Here is a 21,402-nt window from a genome sequence, read left to right on the forward strand (position 1 = left end):
ATACAGCTGCTCTGTATTCTGTAAACAGAGCAGCTGTATCATGCGCTGAGACCTGTATCCGTCAGATCAGAAGCACTGACGGGTTCAGTGATAGCAGGTCCTGCGTGTCTCTCTATCTCTGTGTCTCTGACACTCAGGACCTGCTGACCTGACAGTTTCAAGTCTCATCGCTAGATACAGCTGCTCTGATACAAAGCAGCTGTAGCTCAAAAAGTAAAAATAATTTAATAAAATGTAATTACAATGTTTCACCAAACTCACAGATACACATTTTTAATTAAAAAAAAACAAAAAAAAAAACCCCACTATTTTAAAGGTGTACATAGCTTTTAACGTAATCTGAACAGGGTTTAAAAGGGCAAAAAATTGTAAATGTGCACTATGAAAACACAGAATTCTGTGCCCATTTGACATTTATTAAAACTTTAGTGTCGTTCAGTTCCACCATGGTGCCCATTTGCCACTTATTGCTCCTTTAGCGTTCTTCTGTTTGGTGGCCCCTTGATGCCCATTTGCCATTTACTGCCCCTTTAGCACCTTATGTCACTGAAGAACAATAAAGGGGTAAGAAAATGGCAAATGGGCATCAAGGGGTCACTGAACAAAAGGACACAAAAGGGGCATTAAGTGGCAAATGTGCACCAAGGTGGCACTGAAACCTCTGCCCACTTGCTAGTATTGCCCTTTTTAGACCCAAATCAGTGCCCCCATTCATTTAAAGCCCACACTCAGTGGCTGACCTGTTGGGCTTCTCACAAGCACTGCCCACTGGTGCTGCTGGAGCTGGAGCTGCACTGGAGAAAAACGTTTCTTCGTTGTCCCCACCAGCCCAGGAAACGCATAGGCAGATAGCGTGGTGTCTCCTTCCTTTCTTGCGTCTTGAATGATGTCATCACACCTGTCTCATCATTCAGGACGCAGATCAGGAAGAGTGATACATCATGTGATCACAGCGACCAATCACTGCAGAGGAAGTGACTTCACTATGCATGAATGGTCATCACAGTGGACGGCAATTCATCCATAGAGGGGATTTTTGGCAGCGACATGGGGCTGGCAGCTTTGAGGTCGGTGCAGTTAGTGAGTGGCACCTAACCCACTGGAGTTCCGAGTAGTGGCCACGGCGCGGGGCATGCACATCAGCTGGCGCTCTCCTTACAGCGTAGCGGCTGGTGCCCTGTGCAACCACACTGGTCGCACATACCTATGGCCGGCCATGTGTATGACGCTGACCAATCAGCGTCATACACTTCTCTCCATTCATGTACTCAGCACATAGTGATCTTACGAGATCACTATGTGCTGTCACTTACGCACACATTAACGTTACTGAAGTGTCTTGAGAGTGAATAGACATCACTACCAGCCAGGACGGGATGTCTATTCACAATCCCGACACTTCGGTAACGTTTGTGTGAGGCTTAAAGACAGCAAGCGTGATTTCACAAGATCCCGCTATAAATGATATCGTGATCTCGCGAGACAATGCTTGCTGTCATTAAGTCCCACACAAATGTTACCGAAGTGTCGGGATTGTGAATAGACATCGCGTCCTGGCTGGAGGTGATGTATATTCACTCTCAAGACACTTCAGTAACGTTAATGTGTGAGTAAGTGACAGCACATAGTGATCTCGTAAGATCACTATGTGCTGAGTACATGAATGGAGAGAAGTGTATGATGCTGATTGGTGAGCGTCATACACTTCTCTTTACAACGCCCAATTGGTCAAAAGCTAAAAAACGCCCAGTTGGGCATTAAGAAAGTCATTAGCATAAATCTAAAATAGGTCATAACTTGGTCAAAATTGATCGTTTTTGTAAATGAAAAACACTGCTGTAATCTACAGTACAGCGCCAATCACATTATGTAGAAGATAGGGCACTTATAATGTGGTGACAGAGCCTCTTTAAGTACGCGGCCTGTTTTGGACTTCCGAAGCAGCCCCATTTTTTAAATTTGAGGTGTTTCAGTTTATATGGTAATAACTCTGGAATGTTTTTTACTTATCCAAGCGATTCTGAGAATGCTTTTTCATGACACATTTTACTTTATGTTAGTAATAAATTTTGATCAAAATGCTTTCTCTTGATTTAAATCCGAAATGTAAAGAAAATTTGAAAAAAAAGCAATTTCCAACATTTGAAATCCTCTGCTTCTAAAATTTATATTAACCCCTTAATGGCCAGCCTATTTTAAACCCTAATGACCAAGCTATTTTTTGCGTTTTTCCATCGTCGCATTCCAAGAGCTATAACTTTTGTATTTTTGCGTCGACATAGCTGTATGTCTTGTTTTTTGCGGGACAATTTGTATTTTTTAATAGCACCATTTTGGGGTACATATGATTTATTGATTAACTTTTATTAACTTTTTTGGGGGTAATGGAAAAAAAAACACACATTTTGCCACTCTTTTTTGCGTCTTAGATTTACGCCGTTTACTGTGTGGTATAAATAACATAATAACTTTATTCAGTGAGCCATTATGATTTTGGTGATACGAAATTTATATAGTTTTTTTTATGTTTTACTACTTTTACACAGTGTCATAGACAGCGATCGCTGTGATTGGTCAGTCAGTATTGCAGCATGGTTACCCGGATAAAAGATCCGGGTAGCCACGCTAGCCGATCGGCTCTTGGCAACAGGAGGCCTAACATTGGCCCCCTGTCTACCAAGCCTGTTAGGCTTAAAAGGCTTCTGGCCGCAAATGAAGGATGGCGGCTGGCTCAGAAGCTGAGCCTACTCCATCAGCCGAAGGATGTCAGCTGTATGTTACAGAGCTAGCTCTGTTCCCTGCCATTAACACCTATGCCATTAACATATATGCCGATCGTTACTATGGGAACCAAAGGCCAACAGTGGCTTCCTGGTCGCCACGTACGGAAGCCTATTTGGCCCCGCCCAGAGGCGGAGACTAATAGGCTTGCTGTCAGTGAACAGCTGCCGGCTCTGATGCATTGCATTACGTGGGTAGTGCAATGTATCAGAATAAAGATGAGAGGTGCAGGTCTTCAAGTCACCTAGTGGGACACAAAAAAGTTATAAAAAAGTTAAAAGTTAAAAAATTAAAAACTGCCTTTTTTCCTTTAATAAGTCTTTTTTTATAGGAAAAAAATGAAACATTAAAAAAGTACACAAAGTTGGTGTCACTGCATTCGTAACAACCCAAACTATAAAACTATAATGTTATTTTTCCCGCACGGTGAACACCGCAATAAAATAAATAATTAAAAACAATGCCAGAATCGCTATTTTTTTGGTCACCATCCCTTCTAAAGTATAGAATAAAAAGTTACCAAAAAGCTGCACGTACCCCAAAATAGTACCAATAAAAGCTACATCCCGTCCCGCAAAAAACAAGTCCTTACACAGCCTTGTCAATGCAAAAATAAAAAAGTTATGGCTTTCAGAATATGGGGACACAAAAAAGTTATTATTTTTCAAAAAAGGGATTTTTATTGTGCTATCTCTATAAAACATAAAAAAAAGATACACAAATGGTATCACCGTAATCATATCAACCCGCAGAATAAAGTAAAATGTCATTTATAGCGCACGGTGAACACTGTAAAAAAATAAAAAAAAATAAAAACTATTGTCGGAATTGCTGGTTTTTGGTCACCTTGCTTGTCAAAAAAATTTAGTAAAAAGTGAAAATGCTGTGTACCCCAAAATGGTACCAATGAAAACTACAGATTGTCCCGCAACAAATAAGCCCTCACACAGTTCTGGTGGGGAAAATGGCTCTCAGAAAATGGCGACGAAAAAATATGCAGTGTTCCAAAAGCAGATAAGATTGAGCACCATTTATCAGTGCGACACTGGCCACACATATGCGGGTTATTATTTATTTACTGCATTATTATAAACTCTTATGCCCTGATGTGCCCCGCACAGATTACATATGCCCCAACATTGTAAACTGAAATACCAGCAAAACCCCAAACAGAACAACTGCCAAGCAAAATCTGCGCTCCAAAAGCCAAATGTCGCTCCCTCCCTTCTGAACCCTGCAGCTTGCCCAAACACCAGTTTACGTCCACTTATATAACATTGCCATACCCTGGAGAACTGGCTTAACAGTTTATGAGATATTTGTCTTCAGTGGCACAAACTGGGCACAACATATTGAGCACTAAATTGGCACATCAGTGGAAAATTGCAATTTTCACTTTGCACCATACGCTGGGCAGTAATTTCTAATGTAGAATCACCTGTGGGGTCAAAATGCTCACTACACCCCTTAAAATGCCCTAAGGGGTGTAGTTTACAATATGGGGGTCACTACTTGGGGGTTTCTTTAACTATTTGACTTCCGAGCCCTGCAATTGTGGGCCAATGCTGTGAACATCACCATAATAGACCTCAAATGAGTATGGTGCGCATGCTCATTTGTCCAGGCAAATGATAAATGACTTGAGGGGTGCAGTTTCCAAAATGGGGTCACTTCTTGGGGCTTCCACTGTACTCTAGTACTTCAGGGGTTTTGCATATGCGACATGGTGGCCAAAAACCAATACAGCAAAATCTGCATGCCATATAACACTCCTACCCTTTAGAGCTTTGCTGGGTGTCCAAATAGCCGTTTATGACCACATGTGGGGTATTGCCGTAATCTGGAGAAATTGCTTTACAAATGTTGGGGTGCATTTTCTCCAGTATCCCTTGTAAAAATGAAGACATTCTACAATTTAGTGGAGCAAAATGTAGATTTTCATTTTCGCGGCATAATTCCAATAAATTCTGCAAAAGACCTGTGGGGTCTAAATGCTCACTATACCCCTAGATAGATTCCTTGAGGAGTGTAGTTTCCCAAATGGGGTCACTTTTTGGGGGGTTTCCACTGTTTTGGCCTCTCATAGGCTTTGCAAATGAAACATGGCACCTGAAAAACAATCAAGCAAAATTTGAGCTCCAAAAGCCAAATGGCGCTCCTTCCCTTCTGAGCCCAGCGACATGTTGGCCAAAAACCAATACAGCAAAATCTGCATGCCAAATAACACTCCTACCCTTTAGAGCTTTGTGGGTGTCCATATAGCAGTTTATTACAACATATTGGGTATTGCCGTACTCAGAAGAGTTTGATTTACAAATGTTGGGGTTCCTTTTCTCCTTTATTCATTTTTGAAAATTGAAAATTCTGAGCTAAAACAAAATTTTATTAGAAAAAAACTTAGATTTTAATTTTCAGAGCATAATTACACTAAATTCAGCAAAACACCTGTGGGGTCAAAATGCCTACTATACCCCTTGATAAATTCCTTGTGGGGTGTAGTTTGCCGAATGGTGTCTTTTTTGGGGTATTTTCTTTGTTTTGGCCCCACAAGACCTCTTCAAACCTGACGTGGTGCCTAAAATATATTCTAATAAAAATAAGGCCCCAAAATCCTCTAGGTGCCCCTTTGCTTCTGAGGCCTGTGTTTCCGTTCAGTAGCACGCTAAGGCCACACGTGGGATATTTCTAAAAACTGCAGAATCTGGGCAATAAATATTGAGTTGCGGTTGTCTGGTAAAACCTTCTGTGTTACAAAAAAAAAATGGATCAAAACTGATTTTCTGCAGAAAAAATGACATTTGTAAATTTCACCTTTAATTTGCTTTAATTCTTGTGAAACGCCTAAAGGGTTAAGAAACTTTCTAAATGCTGTTTTGAATACTTTGAGGGGTTCTGTTTTTAAAATGGGGTGATTTATAGGGGGTTTATAGTATATAAGGCCCTCAAAACCAGTTCAGAACAAAACCGGTTCCTAAAATAAGGCTTTTGAAATTTTCTTGGAAATGTGAGAAATTGCTGCTAAAGTTCTAAGCCTTGCAAATGTTCTAGAAAAATAAAAGGACGTTCAAAAAACAATGCAAACATAAAGTAGACATATGGGAAATGTGAAATAGTAGCTCTTTTGTGTGTTATTACTATATGTCTTACAAGCAGGTACATTTAAATTTGAAAAAAAATTCATAGATAAACACTGAATGTGTCAACCAAATTTTACCACTAACTTAAAGTCCAATGTGTCACGAGAAAACAATCTCAGAATCGCTTGAAAAAATAAACACACTTCAAAGTTATTACCACTTCAAGTGATACATGTCAGATTTTAAAAAAATGGTCTGGTCCTCAAGGCCAAAACAGGCTTAGTCACTAAGGGGTTAAACTACTAGAGATAATTGGCAAAAAAACCTGTCGTTGTTTCTTGGATGTTCACTAATTTACAGTCAGGGTATGTTCACACGCACTAATTACGGACGTAATTCGGGCGTTTTTGCCCCGAATTACGTCCCAAAATAGCGCCTCAATGGCGCTGACAAACATCTGCCCATTGAAAGCAATGGGCAAACGTTTGTCTGTTCACACGAGGCGTAATTTACGCGCCGCTGTCAAATGACGGCGCGTAAATAGACGCCCGCGTCAAAGAAGTGACCTGTCACTTCTTTGGCCGTAATTGGAGCCGTTATTCATTGACTCCAATGAATAGCAGCGCCAATTACGTCCGTAATTGACGCGGCGTTCAAGCGCCTGCACATGCCGTTACGGCTGAAATTACGGGGATGTTTTCAGGCTGAAACATCCCCGTAATTTCAGCCGTTACGGACGCCCTCGTGTGAACATACCCTCACTGTTTGGCAGTTAAGTTGCTTCATATAAGCAGGCCTTTCACATACGCAGGCCTTTCACATACGCAGGCCTTTAGCTTTGTCCAATGCTATAGTTTAAATACCATAAACATAGTTAAATGAGTGTAATAGAATTTTACCAGTAATAATTTTAGCAGTACTGATATTTTAAACATTTTGTATAAACTATTTTATAAAACATGTAAAACAGCTAAACTCATGTACTGCTATTTGTAACATTTATTTTTATTCCATCAGGATGTTCTACGTTGCCTCTCGAGAAGGTCACCTTCCAGAGATCCTTTCTATGATTCATGTACACAAGCATACTCCTCTGCCAGCTGTCATTGTTTTGGTAAGCTAAGAACATCTTTGACTATTTCTAGTCGCAGCCTTATTAATTGTGATTATTTATTGGTTTTTATGAGTGGTAATATATTTCCATACATTTTATCTTATATAACACGGCACATGACAACATGTTCATTGTAAATGCTTTGCAAATGCTAACACTATAGACCATATTGTTCATTCGCGAGATATAAATGCAGTACCTGACTGCACATACATAGCATAGGGATGTTACTGTTTTTGTAGCGGACCCTCAGTACATTAGTTTTGGCTGTTTACTGGAAGTACAGCATAGTGACCTGTAGACCACATTAAGGAATATCTCGTCTCAGAGTAGTTTATCCAGCTCTTACTGACTTAACATCAAGAGAGTGAGGTACTATGAGTACAATATCAGTCTATAGCTGGCTATGATATGTCAACTTTGATATAACACCTATGATATATACCTAAGATATAGCACCTGTAATATACACCTAAGACTGTTTTAAGCTTCTTCACGACTTTTCCATAAATATGCACATAGAGGGGGGGGGGGGGGGTAAGGGACTGCTGGAAGGTTTGGTTGAATCAGACAGAGCCTGTACGGCAGAGCACCAAGGCTGTATGGTTCAATACTAAAAGGGCCTATACATTTATTGCAAACAGCTGATTTTGCCGGTCGAAGTCATGGCCAGCCAGACATTATTGTTGCATTACATGGAAGCCATTCAGCCATTTAAACGTATGTTTTACGTGCCAGCCATACTTACAACCATTTTGGCTTAAGGCAGGAGGTTCTGTGTTGGGGACCCCCTCTGTGTCATCCTTGTCCCCTTTAAACACACATCCATTTGGCTTCTAAGGGTATAATCACACATGGCATATTTTTTTGAGCAAATGTTTGCAACTGAATAAAATAAACTAAATAAAATAAAAATCCATACATCTAAATGGGGTGGTTTCTGCAGATTGCGCATTTATTTATCAGATAAATGGGACATGTCTCGACCAAATCTGTCACGTGTGAACATACTTTATGAGTTATCTTATTAGGCAGCAAGCCCCATAATGCTGAACAACTATTTAGGTTTATACAAACAGTTGAAATAAAGTATCACAATTCCCTTCTGAGAGGAAAGGAAAACTTCTGATGTGATTTTATTTTTCTATCATTTATTTTTTCTTCAGCAATAAAAAAAAATGCAAATAACAGAAACATCCATAGATATTGAGTGTGAAATTCAAGTCTTGGATTTATGCAATTTGCTGAAAATTTACCCTTTTAATTGCTTGACGACAATGAGTTATTAATAATTATTGATTGTCCCTTTAAACAGTATTTCTTGGTTCTCTGGAGACTTAAACGTGTCCATATTGCTTAGGAAGAAAATGATAAATCATTAGTGTGGCATTACTTTTGCTTTTTCCCATTATTTTATTACATTTGAAGGCCATGCAGCATCATGCTGTTATCAGTTTCACTGGCAGATTTGTGCATCTGCTCCTGGTATTTAACTCTCAGAGGCAGGAAAGTAAATCACTTCTTATTAGTGTGTGTTCCCTGGGATTGTATGGATGGAAAGGGACTGATTATTTCAGGCTCCTTCCCAGACATGAAGTCTTTTGAAACAGAGGTATGACTAATAAAACCTAAATTTGCTTAATTGGAAGTGAAGTAAAGCTCCATCGTCTGAGAATTCGCTATGGGCTCATCAGAGGCACCACTGTAATGAAGGACACAAACAAGTGTACACATTTATAATGGAAAAAGACTAGTCAGTAAATTGATTCTGTGGTTAAAAGTATGTTTTACAGACACAAAAAAACACAATAAAAAAACATACGCCTAGAGATAGAACCAGAGTATAAGCCACCACACAGTATACATGTAATGATAGGGGTAGGGAAACGGACAAGTGAGCCCTAATCTACCCGCCACTCTGTCCCTGCCTACTTGCAACGACCCGCCCTAGGCGACGGGGTACAACTGGGCGGCGGTCCCTACGCTCAGTAAGTGCACGAGACAAACAGACAAGGGTACACAAAGCTAAGGGAAATGGGGCAGTTGCCCACGGCAACACCGTGAGCAACAAGAGAGGTGAACGAGCCGAGTCAAACCAGGAGTGTACGAGGTACCAAACGCAGAGCAGGAGAGTAGTCAGTAAGCCAGGGTCAGTATGGAGCAGGATCAAATAGTCAGAAGCTGTAGCTGGGCCAGGAAACCACACGAGAAGAATCACAAGCAAAGGAGGAACAGGAAAGGCAGGTATAAATAGACCGAGGGCGGGAGCTAGCTGAGTCTGGCCAGGCTGTGATAGGCTCTCCCACTCCTAAGCCTGCCAGCCTGAGTGGTGGAAGCTGGAGTCAGTCTCAGAGACATAGACTCAGGTGCCGACTGATTACCTATGGGCGTTAACCCCGAAGCTGTGCCTGGCAGATCCTTTACAGTACCCCCCCATTTATGAGGGGCCACCGGACCCTTTCTAAGTGGACCTGGCTTATTGGGGAAACGAAGGTGGAACTTCCTGACCAATACCCCAGCGTGAACATCCCGGGCGGGTACCCAAGTCCTCTCCTCAGGCCCGTATCCTCTCCAATGGACCAGGTACTGGAGGGAGCCTTGGACCATCTTGCTATCCACAATCTTGGCCACCTCGAATTCCACCCCCTCAGGGGTGAGAACGGGAACAGGAGGTCTCCTCGAGGGAGCCAAGGACGGAGAGCAGCGTTTAAGGAGGGAGGCATGAAACACGTTGTGTATTCGAAAAGATGGGGGCAACTCCAGTCGGAAGGAGACAGGATTGAGGACTTCAATGACCTTATACGGCCCAATAAACCGGGGAGCAAATTTCTTGGACGGGACCTTAAGGCGCAAGTTCCTAGACGATAACCACACCAGATCCCCGACCATAAACAAGGGGTTAGCAGAACGTCTTCTATCAGCCTGAGTTTTTCGTACGCTCTGGGACGCCTCTACGTTCTTCTGAACCTGGGCCCAGACTGTGTACAGTTCCCGATGAACGACCTCTACCTCGGGATTGTTGGAACTACCAGATGAAACGGAGGAGAACCGTGGATTAAACCCAAAATTACAGAAAAAGGGGGAGACCCCTGACGAGTTACTGACCCGGTTATTAACCCCTTTGCGCTCAGGTCAGTACTATTACGTCGCGCTAAGTACATCGTTCGCGCTCAGGTCAGTAATAGTACTGACCTGAGTAAACACGGCGCCATTTAATCCCGGCGCGTGTTTGAGCTGTGATACCTGCTGTTTCCGACAGCAGGCTATCACAGCTTAGTGTGCAGGGACTGATCGCAGTGGTCCCCGCCGATTAACCCCTTAGAAGCCGCGTTCAATAGCGATCGGGCTTCTTAGGGGTTAAGCTGCCATCGCCGGCCTGCTACACGGCCTGCTGCTGTGATGGCTACTATGGCAACCAGAATCCTAACAATGGACTCTGGCTACGCCATCGACGGAAGCCTAGTGGGTCCCGACAAAATCAGGACCCACTATGCTTGCTGTCAGCGAACAGCTGACAGCTCTAATACACTGCACTACGTATGTAGTGCAGTGTATTAGAATAGCGATCAGAGCCTCCTGCCCTCATGTCCCCTAGTGGGACAAAGTAAAAAAAGTGTGAAAAAGTAAAAAAAAGTTGTGTAAAAATCAGAAAATAAAAGATTTAAAAGTAATAAAAGTAAAAGTCCCCCTTTTTCCCTTATCAGTTCTTTATTATTAATAAAAATATATAAATAAAAAAATAAACTATACATAATTGGTATCGCCGCGTCCGTAACGACCTGAACTACAAAACAATGTCATTATTTATCCCGCGCGGTGAACGCCGTAAGAGAAAATAATAATAAACCGTACCACAATCACAATTGTTTGGTCACTTCACCTCCCAAAAAATGGAATAAAAAGAGATCAAAAAGTCGCATGTACCTAAAAATGGTACTGATGGAAACTACAGTTCGTTACGCAAAAAATAAGTCCTCGCTCGACTTTCCTGATGGAAAAATAAAACAGTTATGGCTCTTAGAATAAGGTAACACAAAAAATAAATTATATTTTACAAAATGTATTTTATTGTGCAAACGCCATAAGACATAAAATAAAACTATAAACATCTGCTATCGCCGTAATCGTATCGCCCCGCAGAATAAAGTGAATATGTCATTTATAGCGCACGGTGAACGCTGTAAAAAAAATTGAATAAAAAACAATAGTAAAATTGCTGTTTTTTTAGTCACAACGCCACCTAAAATTAGAATAAAAACTGATCAAAAAGTCGCATGCACCCCAAGAAAACTGCAATGGATTCCTCAAGGGGTCTAGTTTCCAAAAAGGGGTCACTTTTGGGGGGTTTCCACTGATTTAGCACCACAAGACCTCTTCAAACCGGACATGGTGCCTAATAAATTAAATTAAATTAATTAAATGTCACCTCTACTTTGCTCTAAATTCCTGTGAAACACCTAAAGGGTTAATAAACTTTTTAAATGCTGTTGTGAATACTTTGAGGGGTCTAGTTTCTGAAATGGGGTGATTGATAAGGGTGTCTAATATATGGGCCCCTCAAAGCAACTTCAGAACAGAGCTGGAAACTAAAAAAATAAATAAAAATGAGGCAATACTTCGCTTCTTACATTATACTGATAATGAGCCGTGCCCACCCCGAGATGACCCCAGTTTTGACCGCTTGTATAAACGGAGACCCCTATTAGACCGTTTCAGTGCCCGGTTTTCCCAAGCATACACCCCCGAGAAGTGTATTTCTATAGATGAATCCCTGGTACATTTGAAAGGGAGGCTTCAATTCCGCGAGTACCTGCCGGGTAAGAGGGCAAGGTATGGCGTGAAGATGTATAAGCTGTGCGAGAGTGCATCAGGGTATACCTACAAATTTAGGATATATAAAGGGAAGGACACCAGTACTCAGCCCCCAGAATGCCCCCCCTTACTGGGAGTTAATACAAAAATTGTGTGGGATTTGGTGCACCCACTGCTGGACCAGGGTTACCACCTCTACCTGGATAATTTTTATACCAGCGTCCCACTCTTCAACTGCCTCGCTTCCAGAAGTCCTGCGGCATGCGGCACTGCTAGAAGAAACCTGAGAGGCCTCCCTAAGACTCTGCAGGGCAAACACTCAGAAGGGGTGAGAGCAGGGCACATTCTAGCAGCAACATATTGTGTTTCAAGTACAAGACCAGAGAGATGCCACACCAGTACCCATGTACCTGTACGAGGTACCAGTACAGGGACCCCCAAACTAGACTGCATCCTGGACTACAATAGGTACATGGGAGGGGTGGACTTGTCAGATCAAGTCCTGAAGCCTTACAGTACTTCTGGAAGCGGGGCCACAGGCATCGTACCAGGGCAACACTTTTTAGGAGAAGTTCCCCAAACTGGCAAGAAGGGAAAAAGTCAAAAGAGGTGCAGAGTCTGCTATAAGAGGGGGATAAGGAAGGACACAATATATCAATGTGACACGTGTCCCGAAAACACAGAGCTCTGTATGAAAGAGTGTTTTAAAATTTATCATCCATCCCTTTATTTTTAATTTACCCCAGTTTTACTCGCTCTGATCCACTTCGCACAGCTTACCCCTCCTCATCTTTCCCCTCTGAGCCCTGCTGTGTGCCCAGGCAGCTGATAACAGCCACATGTAGGGTATTGCCGTACCCGGGAGAGCCAACATTACAGTTTATGAGGTGTATATCTCCGGTGGCGCATGCTGGGCACAATATATCGGACACTGAAATGGCATATATGTATAGAAAATTGCAAATTTCACTCTGCACCATCTGCTGCACATTATCTTTTACACAATACCTGTGGGGTCAAAATGCTCACTACACCTCTAGATGAATGCCTTAAGGGGTGTAGATTTTAAAACAGGGTCACTTCTTGGGGGTTTCAACTGTACTGGTACCTTAGGGGCTTCTGCGTACAAGACTTAGCACCAGAAAAGCTCCAGTAGGCCAAATGGTGGTCCTTTCCTTCTGAGCCCTGCCGTGTGCCCAGGCAGCTAATAACAGCCACATGTAGGGTATTGCCGTACCCGGGAGAGCCCACATTGCAGTTTATGGGGTGTATGTCTCCGGTGGCACATGCTGGGCACAATATATCGGACACTGACATGGCATATATATAGAAAATTGCAAATCTCACTCTGCACCATCTGCTGCACATTATCTTTTACACAATACCTGTGGGGTCAAAATGCTCACTACACCTCTAGATGAATTCCTTAAGGGGTGTCGTTTTTAAAACGGGGTCACTTCTCGGGGGTTTCAACTGTACTGATACCTCAGGGGCTTCTGCACACACGACTTAGCACCAGAAAATTCCCAGTAGGCCACATGGTGGTCCTTTCCTTCTGGGCCCTCCCATGGGCCCAAACGGCAGTTTATCACCACAAATAGGGTATTGCCACACTCAGGACAAATTGGGCAACAAAATTGAGTATTTTATTCCTTGTGAAAATAAGAAATTTTGAGCCAAAACTACCTCTTATTGGAAAAAATATATATTTTTTTAATTCACAGCCCAATTGAAATAAATTCTGTGAAAAAACTGTGGGGTCTAAATGGTCACAATACCCATAAATAAATTCTTTGAGGGGTGTAGTTTCCAAAATGGGGTGACTTCTGGTGGGTTTCCATTGCTTTGATACCTTTGGGGCTCTGCAAATGCGACATGGCACCCGAAAACCAATCCAGCAAAATCTGGGCTCCAAAGAACACATAGCGCTCCTTTCCTTCTGAGGCCTCTCATGGGCCCAAACGGCAGTTTATCACCACAAATGGGGTATTGCCGCACTCAGGACAAATTGGGCAACAAATTGGGGTATTTTATTCCTTGTGAAAATAAGAAATTATGAGCCAAAACTACCTCTTATTGGAAAAAATTTCATTTTTTTGAATTCACAGCCCAATTCAAATAAATTCTGTGAAAAAACTGTGGAGTCTAAATGGTCACAACACCCATAAATAAATTCCTTGAGGGGTTTTGTTTCCAAAATGGGGTCACTTTTGGTGTTTTTCCATTGCTTTGATACCTCTGAGGCTCTGCAAATGCGACATGGCACCCGAAAACCAATCCAGCAAAATCTGGACTCCTAAGAACACATAGCGCTCCTTTCCTTCTGAGGCCTCCCATGGGCCCAAACAGCAGTTTATCATCACAAATGGGGTATTGCCGCACTCAGGACAAATTGGGCAACAAAATGGGGTATTTTGCTCCCTGTGAAAATAAGAAATTCTGATCAAAAATGACATCTTATTGGAAAAATTGTCATTCTTTTAATTTCACAGCCCAATTCAAATACGCGCTGTGAAAAAACTACGGGGTCAAAATGGTAACAATAACCATAAATTAATTCCTTGAGGGGTGCAGTTTCCAAAATGGGGTCAGTTTTGGGGGATTCCTAGTGTTTTGGCACCTCAACACCTCTCCAAACCTGGCATGCCGCCTAAAATATATGCTAATAAAAAAGCACCACCAAAATGCACTAGGTGCTTCTTTGCTTCTGGGGCTTGTGTTTTAGTCCATGAGCGCACTAGAGCCACATGTGGGACATTTCTAAAAACGGAAGAATCTGGACAATACATATTTAGTTGTGTTTCTCTTGTAAAACCTTCTTTGTTACAGAAAAAAAATAGAATAAAATTGAAATTCAGAAAGAAAAACGAAATTTGCAAATTTCACCTCCACTTTGCTTTAATTCCTGTGAAATGCCTGAAGGGTTAAAAAACTTTCTAAATGCTGTTTTGAATACTTTGAGGGGTCTAGTTTTTAAAATGGGGTGCTTTATGGGGGTTTCTAATACATAGGCCCCTCAAAGCCACTTCAGAACTGAACAGGTACCTTAAAAAAAAGGCTTTTGAAATTTTCTTAAAAATATGAGAAATTGCTGTTTATGTTCTAAGCCTTGTAACGTCCAAGAAAAATAAAAGAATGTTCAAAAAACGATGCCAATCTAAAGTAGACATATGGGAAATGTGAACTAGTAACTATTTTGGGTGGTAAAACCGTCTGTTTTTCAAGCAGATGCATTCAAATTCTGAAAAATTGTATTTTTTCTAAATTTTCTCTAAATTGGAATTTTTCTCGACAAAAATTTTTACCACGAACATGAAGCCCAAAGTGTCACGAGAAAACAATCTCGGAATCGCTTGGATAGGTTTAAGCATTCCAACGTTATTACCACATAAATTGAAATATGTCAGATTTGAAAAATGGGCTCTGAGCCTTAAGGCCCAAACTAGGCTGCGTCCTTAAGGGGTTAAGGGAAAATTCGGCGAGGGGAATGAATGAGACCCAATCAAATTGACAGTCAGAGATAAAACACCTTAAATATTGTTCTAGAGATTGATTCGTCCTCTCGCTTTGGCCATTAGTTTCAGGATGGAAGGCAGAGGAGAAGGACAGATCAATCACCAACTTTTTACAGAAGGCTCTCCAAAACAATGAAACAAATTGTACCCCTCTGTCCGAAACAATATTGACAGGGACCCCATGGAGACGCAGGATGTGTTTGACAAACAAGGTAGCTAACGTCTTGGCATTGGGTAGTTTCTTGAGGGGCACGAAGTGACACATCTTACTGAAGCGGTCTACTACAACCCACAACACCGACTTGCCTTGAGATGGAGGCAAATCGGTGATAAAATCCATGGAGATATGGGTCCAAGGTCTCTGGGGAATGGGCAAAGAACGTAGTAAGCCCGCTGGTCGGGACCTGGGAGTCTTGGACCTAGCACAAACCTCACAAGCGGCGACATAGGCCTTAACGCCTTTAGGCAACCCAGGCCACCAATAGTTTCTGGCAATGAGGTGTTTGGTACCCAGGACACCTGGATGACCAGATAGTGCGGATTCATGATTTTCCCTAAGTACCCTTAGCCGGAATTGCAGGGGAACAAACAGCTTGTCCTCAGGAAGGTTCCCGGGAGCTGAACCTTGATCAGCCGCAATTTCTGAGACTAAATCAGAATCAATAGAAGAAATGATTATACCAGGAGGCAGAATACAAGCAGGATCTTCCTCCGAAGGGGGGCTGGCCATGAAGCTACGCGACAGTGCATCGGCCTTAATATTTTTAGACCCAGGCCTATAGGTAACCAAAAAGTTGAATCTGGTAAAAAATAGCGCCCATCGTGCTTGTCTCGGGTTTAGCCTCCGGGTAGATTCTAGGAAAACCAGATTCTTGTGGTCAGTAAGGACCGTTACCTGGTGCCTAGCCCCCTCCAGGAAGTGGCGCCACTCTTCAAATGCCCATTTAGTGGCTAAGAGTTCGCGGTTGCCAATATCATAGTTACTCTCAGTGGGCGAAAACTTCCTGGAGAAGTAGGCACAGGGACGGAGATGGGTGAGGGACCAGGTACCCTCGGGCAAGACATTTGGTTGGGCTGAACCAGCACCGGGGCCGAGATAAACCACTTCTTAAGGACCTCAAAAGCCTGGACAGCCTCAGGAGGCCAGTGGAGGAGATCAGCACCTTTGCGAGTGAGGTCCGTAAGAGGCTTAGCGATGACCGAGAAGTTAGCAATAATTCTCCTGTAATAATTAGCAAACCCCAAGAAACACTGTAACGCCTTCAGGGAGGCAGGTTGGACCCATTCCGCCACAGCCTGGACCTTGGCGGGGGCCATGCTGAATTCATGAGGAGTGAGGATTTGACCCAAAAATGGTATCTCCTGTACCCCAAACACACATTTTTCGGTTTTCGCAAACAGTTTGTTTTCCCGAAGGACCTGGAGCACCTTCCTGACATGCTCAATGTGGGAGGACAAGTCCTTGGAAAACACCAGTATGTCATCAAGGTACACTACAAGAAATACCACCAGGTAATCCCTTAAAATTTCATTTATGAAATTCTGGAAGACCGCAGGAGCATTACACAACCCAAAGGGCATGACGAGGTATTCGAAATGACCTTCGGGCGTGTTAAACGCAGTCTTCCACTCATCCCCCTCTTTGATGCGGATAAGGTTATACGCCCCCATAGATCAAACTTAGAGAACAATTGGGCCCCCTGAACCTGATTGAAGAGATCAGGAATCAAAGGAAGGGGATACTGGTTCCTTACAGTGACCTTATTCAAGTTACGGTAGTCAATGCATGGCCTAAGACCACCATCCTTCTTCCCTACGAAGAAGAAGCCAGCACCTACCGGAGAAGTAGAGGGGCGAATGTAACCCTTGGCCAGGCATTCCTGGATATACTCTCTCATGGCTTCACGTTCGGGACAAGAAAGGTTAAATATCCTACCCTTAGGGAGCTTAGATCCTGGTACCAATTTGATAGCGCAATCGTATTCTCTATGAGGAGGTAACACTTTGGAGGCCTCCTTAGAGAAAACATCAGCGAAGTCCTGCACAAACTCAGGTAGCGTGTTCACCTCCTCAGGGGGAGAAATGGAATTAACAGCAAAACATGACGTCAAGCATTCATTACCCCATTTGGTAAGCTCCCCAGTATTCCAGTCAAACGTGGGATTATGCAACTGCAACCAGGGAAGGCCTAAAACCAATTTGGACGATAATCCCTGCATCAACAGTACAGAGCACTGCTCCAAATGCATGGAGCCAACAAGGAGTTCAAAAACAGGGGTATGCTGTGTAAAGTAACCATTAGCAAGAGGAGTGGAGTCGATACCCACTACCGGGACAGGTTTAGGCAAATCAATCAAAGGCATAGCTAGAGACATAGCAAATTCCACAGACATGATATTAGCAGAAGACCCTGAATCCACGAAGGCACTGCCGGTAGCAGACCTACCACCAAAAGAGACCTGAAAGGGAAGCAAGATTTTATTACGTTTCATATTTACGGGAAATACCTGTGCGCCCAAGTGACCTCCCCGATGATCACTTAGGCGCGGAAGTTTTCCGGCTGCTTATTCTTACGCCTAGGACAGGTGTTCACTTGATGCTTGTCATCCCCACAATAGAAGCAGAAACCATTCTTCCTGCGGAACTCTCTACGTTGTCGGGGGGACACGGAGGCCCCGAGTTGCATAGGTACCTCCGAGTCTTCCGTGGAAGAGCGAAGCAACGGGACCTCGGGAGGCATCATGGGGGAGTCAGAGGGGAAAACACAAAAACGTTCAAGTTGTCATTCCCTGAGTCGTCGGTCAAGTCGTACCGCTAAAGCCATAACCTGGTCTAGGGAGTCAGAAGAGGGATAGCTAACAAGCAGGTCTTTCAGGGCGTTCGACAGACCCAACCTAAACTGGCACCTTAAGGCAGGGTCATTCCACCGAGAAGCTACGCACCACTTCCTAAAGTCAGAACAATACTCCTCAACAGGTCTCTTACCCTGACGTAAGGTCACCAGCTGACTCTCGGCAAAGGCAGTCCTGTCAGTCTCGTCATAAATGAGTCAGAGAGCAGAAAAGAAACGATCAACGGAGGAAAGTTCAGGGGCGTCAGGAGCCAAGGAGAAGGCCCACTCTTGGGGCCCTTCCTGGAGCCGGGACATAATTATACCCACCCGCTGGCTCTCAGAACCTGAGGAGTGAGGCTTTAAGCGAAAGTAGAGCCTACAACTCTCCCGAAAGGAGAGAAAAGTCCTCCGGTCCCCTGAGAACCGGTCAGGCAACTTGAGGTGGGGTTCAAGTGGTGAGGTGAGGGGCACTACCATGGTAGCGTCAGGCTGGTTGACCCTCTGAGCCAGGGCCTGGACCTGTAGGGAGAGACCCTGCATTTGCTGGGCCAGGGTCTCAAGGGGGTCTATAGTAGAGACAGGGACCAGGGTAGACTAGGTAATGGGTTTGTGATTATGTAATGATAGGGGTAGGGAAACGGACAAGTGAGCCCTAATCTACCCGCCACTCTGTCCCTGCCTACTTGCAACGACCCGCCCTAGGCGACGGGGTACAACTTGGCGGCGGTCCCTACGCTCAGTAAGTGCACGAGACAAACAGACAAGGGTACACAAAGCTAAGGGAAATGGGGCAGTTGCCCACGGCAACACCGTGAGCAACAAGAGAGGTGAACGAGCCGAGTCAAACCAGGAGTGTACGAGGTACCAAACGCAGAGCAGGAGAGTAGTCAGTAAGCCAGGGTCAGTATGGAGCAGGATCAAATAATCAGAAGCTGTAGCTGGGCCAGGAAACCACACGAGAAGAATCACAAGCAAAGGAGGAACAGGAAAGGCAGGTATAAATAGACCGAGGGCGGGAGCTAGCTGAGTCTTGCCAGGCTGCGATAGGCTCTCCCACTCCTAAGCCTGCCAGCCTGAGTGGTGGAAGCTGGAGTCAGTCTCAGAGACATAGACTCAGGTGCCGACTGATTACCTATGGGCGTTAACCCAGAAGCTGTGCCTGGCAGATTCTTTACAATACATTTCATATAATAAGAAGGGCATTAAATAGTATAGATGACCCTACTCTGTGAAACAAATAAGCATAAAATATCCCTACAATTATTACCATTACCAAGAACATACTTTCATTGTTTTCGACAATAGCAACAGTAATAGACCCTATTCATTAAAATGCAATGGTTGAGAAGACACAACATGGTCATTGCTCTACACTAATGAATAAACATAAGGATTCCAGCAAGTGGCCAAAAAATTGTTAACATTTATTTAGAAGTTTTACATGTAGAAAAGTTATGGGGTATCTCTTACTTGGGATTTCTAGGCATAAGAGTGGTTATCTCTTCCCATTATAGCCGATACAGGGGCCCAGCTATACGGGGGTGCAGAGGTAGTAATTACACCTGCGTCCACGTGCCTGAGTGGTCCCAAAGACCACTCTCCCACATAAGAAGGCACCATAAATATAATGACATGTGGGGGGCATTGCTATAGGTTTTGCAGGGAGACCACAGGAGCTTAAAGTTACAGTTCTGAAACTGTGGTATTGCACATAAACAGATGTAATCCCAACTAACATTATGGGTGGATAATAGTACATCTAATATGTTTTTGCATAGCTCTTAAAATTTTTAGGTAGAGATAAAAATGGGAAGTTTCATTGGCCCCCAGGTCTACTATAAGTATCTGCTTATATGGCCATGCCAGAGGCATGGCCTAAGGGCACGTTCAGACGTGGCGGAATTGCTGTGGAATTTTACTGCGGACTGTCCTCACTGGAAATCCGCAGCAGACAGTTTGTCCATTGGTTTCCATACCTTTTTAGTTATCTTCGTGCAGACGTTGCGGAAAACTCCGCTGCAAAATATAGGCTGCGGTGCGGAATTTTCTGTGCGCAGCATACACTGTCTATTGCGGACTTGATGCGTAATTGTTGCGGAATTTCTACATTGACTTCAATGGCGTTTCAAAATTACGCAATGAAATCCGCAGATGTTATGTGTGTTGCGTTGCGGATTCCTTTCAGGAACAGGATATTTCATCATTCTTGCTGGACCTATGTGTGTCGAGGTCTATACCCAGACTGGGATGGAATGTTTGAAAGAGAGCAGGGTGTGATCTGCACCTGAATCCGTAACGACAAATCTGCAGCATTTTACTTCACATTTTAGCCAAATCCGCAACGGAATCTGCAACGCGAATTATGTGCGGCATTGATGCGGACAGTGTCTGCAGAATTCCGCCACGTCTGAACATGCCCTAATATTTTGCCTGTCAGTGTAGCACAGACAGGCAATAATGCTTTGAAATAAAATTTATTTTAAAGCATTATTAAAGTGATTCAACGATCACTGATGCAAGTCCACTAGGAATAAAGTTATCTTGTTATTTTTACGGTGCGCTAAACAGTGGGGGAAAAAAATGCAAAAAAAAAAAAATGCAGAAAAAAAAAATGTTGGAATTGCTGCTTTTTTTGCATTCCCCCAAAATATATTTTTTAATAACAATAAAACAGTAAATTATATGCAACCCAATATTGTACCAATAAAAACTTCAGCCCGTCCGGCAAGAAATAAGCCCTGGTAAAATGAAATTTAAAAAGTTATGGTTTTCGGAATGCAGTGACACAACAATTACTTTTTTTCTATAAAACATGTTATTATTGTGCAAAAGTACTAAAACCTTAAAAAAACTATATTTATTTTATATTGTCGGAGAATAACGTTAACTTGTTATTTTTACTTCTCAAACAGCGGGAAAAAAATCCAACAAATAAACAATGGTAGAATAGCAGTTTTTTTTTCACACCACCCCCCCAAAAAAAAAATGTTTACAAATAAAAGCAAATTATAATGAAAAATTAAAAAATATTGCATTGTCTTTAAGGTCCCATACACATGCGGTATTAAGGTGTTAACACTCCATCTCCATAAATGTTAGAGTGCTTTTATACATAGTAATGGAATTTTTATTCAATCTTACTTTAAGTGTTAAAAAATAACAAGTGTGATCTGCACTACAGCCCTGGGGAATTCAGAGTGACAATCACATAACCATTTAATAGCCCGTTTCATATATAAGAAATAATTCATGCATTGCTTGAGGATGGAT

General features: G+C 42.9%; 1 protein-coding gene across 1 annotated transcript in view; it reads left to right on the forward strand.

Annotated features, from left to right (window-relative positions):
- The window catches only part of SLC7A11 (solute carrier family 7 member 11), a 262,008-nt gene that overhangs the window by 186,767 nt on the left and 53,839 nt on the right, over positions 1–21,402 (forward strand). The window contains exon 9 of the mRNA XM_075860442.1: positions 6,876–6,972. Coding sequence (XP_075716557.1) covers positions 6,876–6,972 — 97 coding nt within the window. The remainder of the gene's footprint in view (positions 1–6,875; positions 6,973–21,402) is intronic.

The sequence above is a fragment of the Rhinoderma darwinii genome, chromosome 1 (genome assembly GCF_050947455.1).
Source record: "Rhinoderma darwinii isolate aRhiDar2 chromosome 1, aRhiDar2.hap1, whole genome shotgun sequence".
In the NCBI taxonomy this organism is placed as follows: domain Eukaryota; kingdom Metazoa; phylum Chordata; class Amphibia; order Anura; family Rhinodermatidae; genus Rhinoderma; species Rhinoderma darwinii.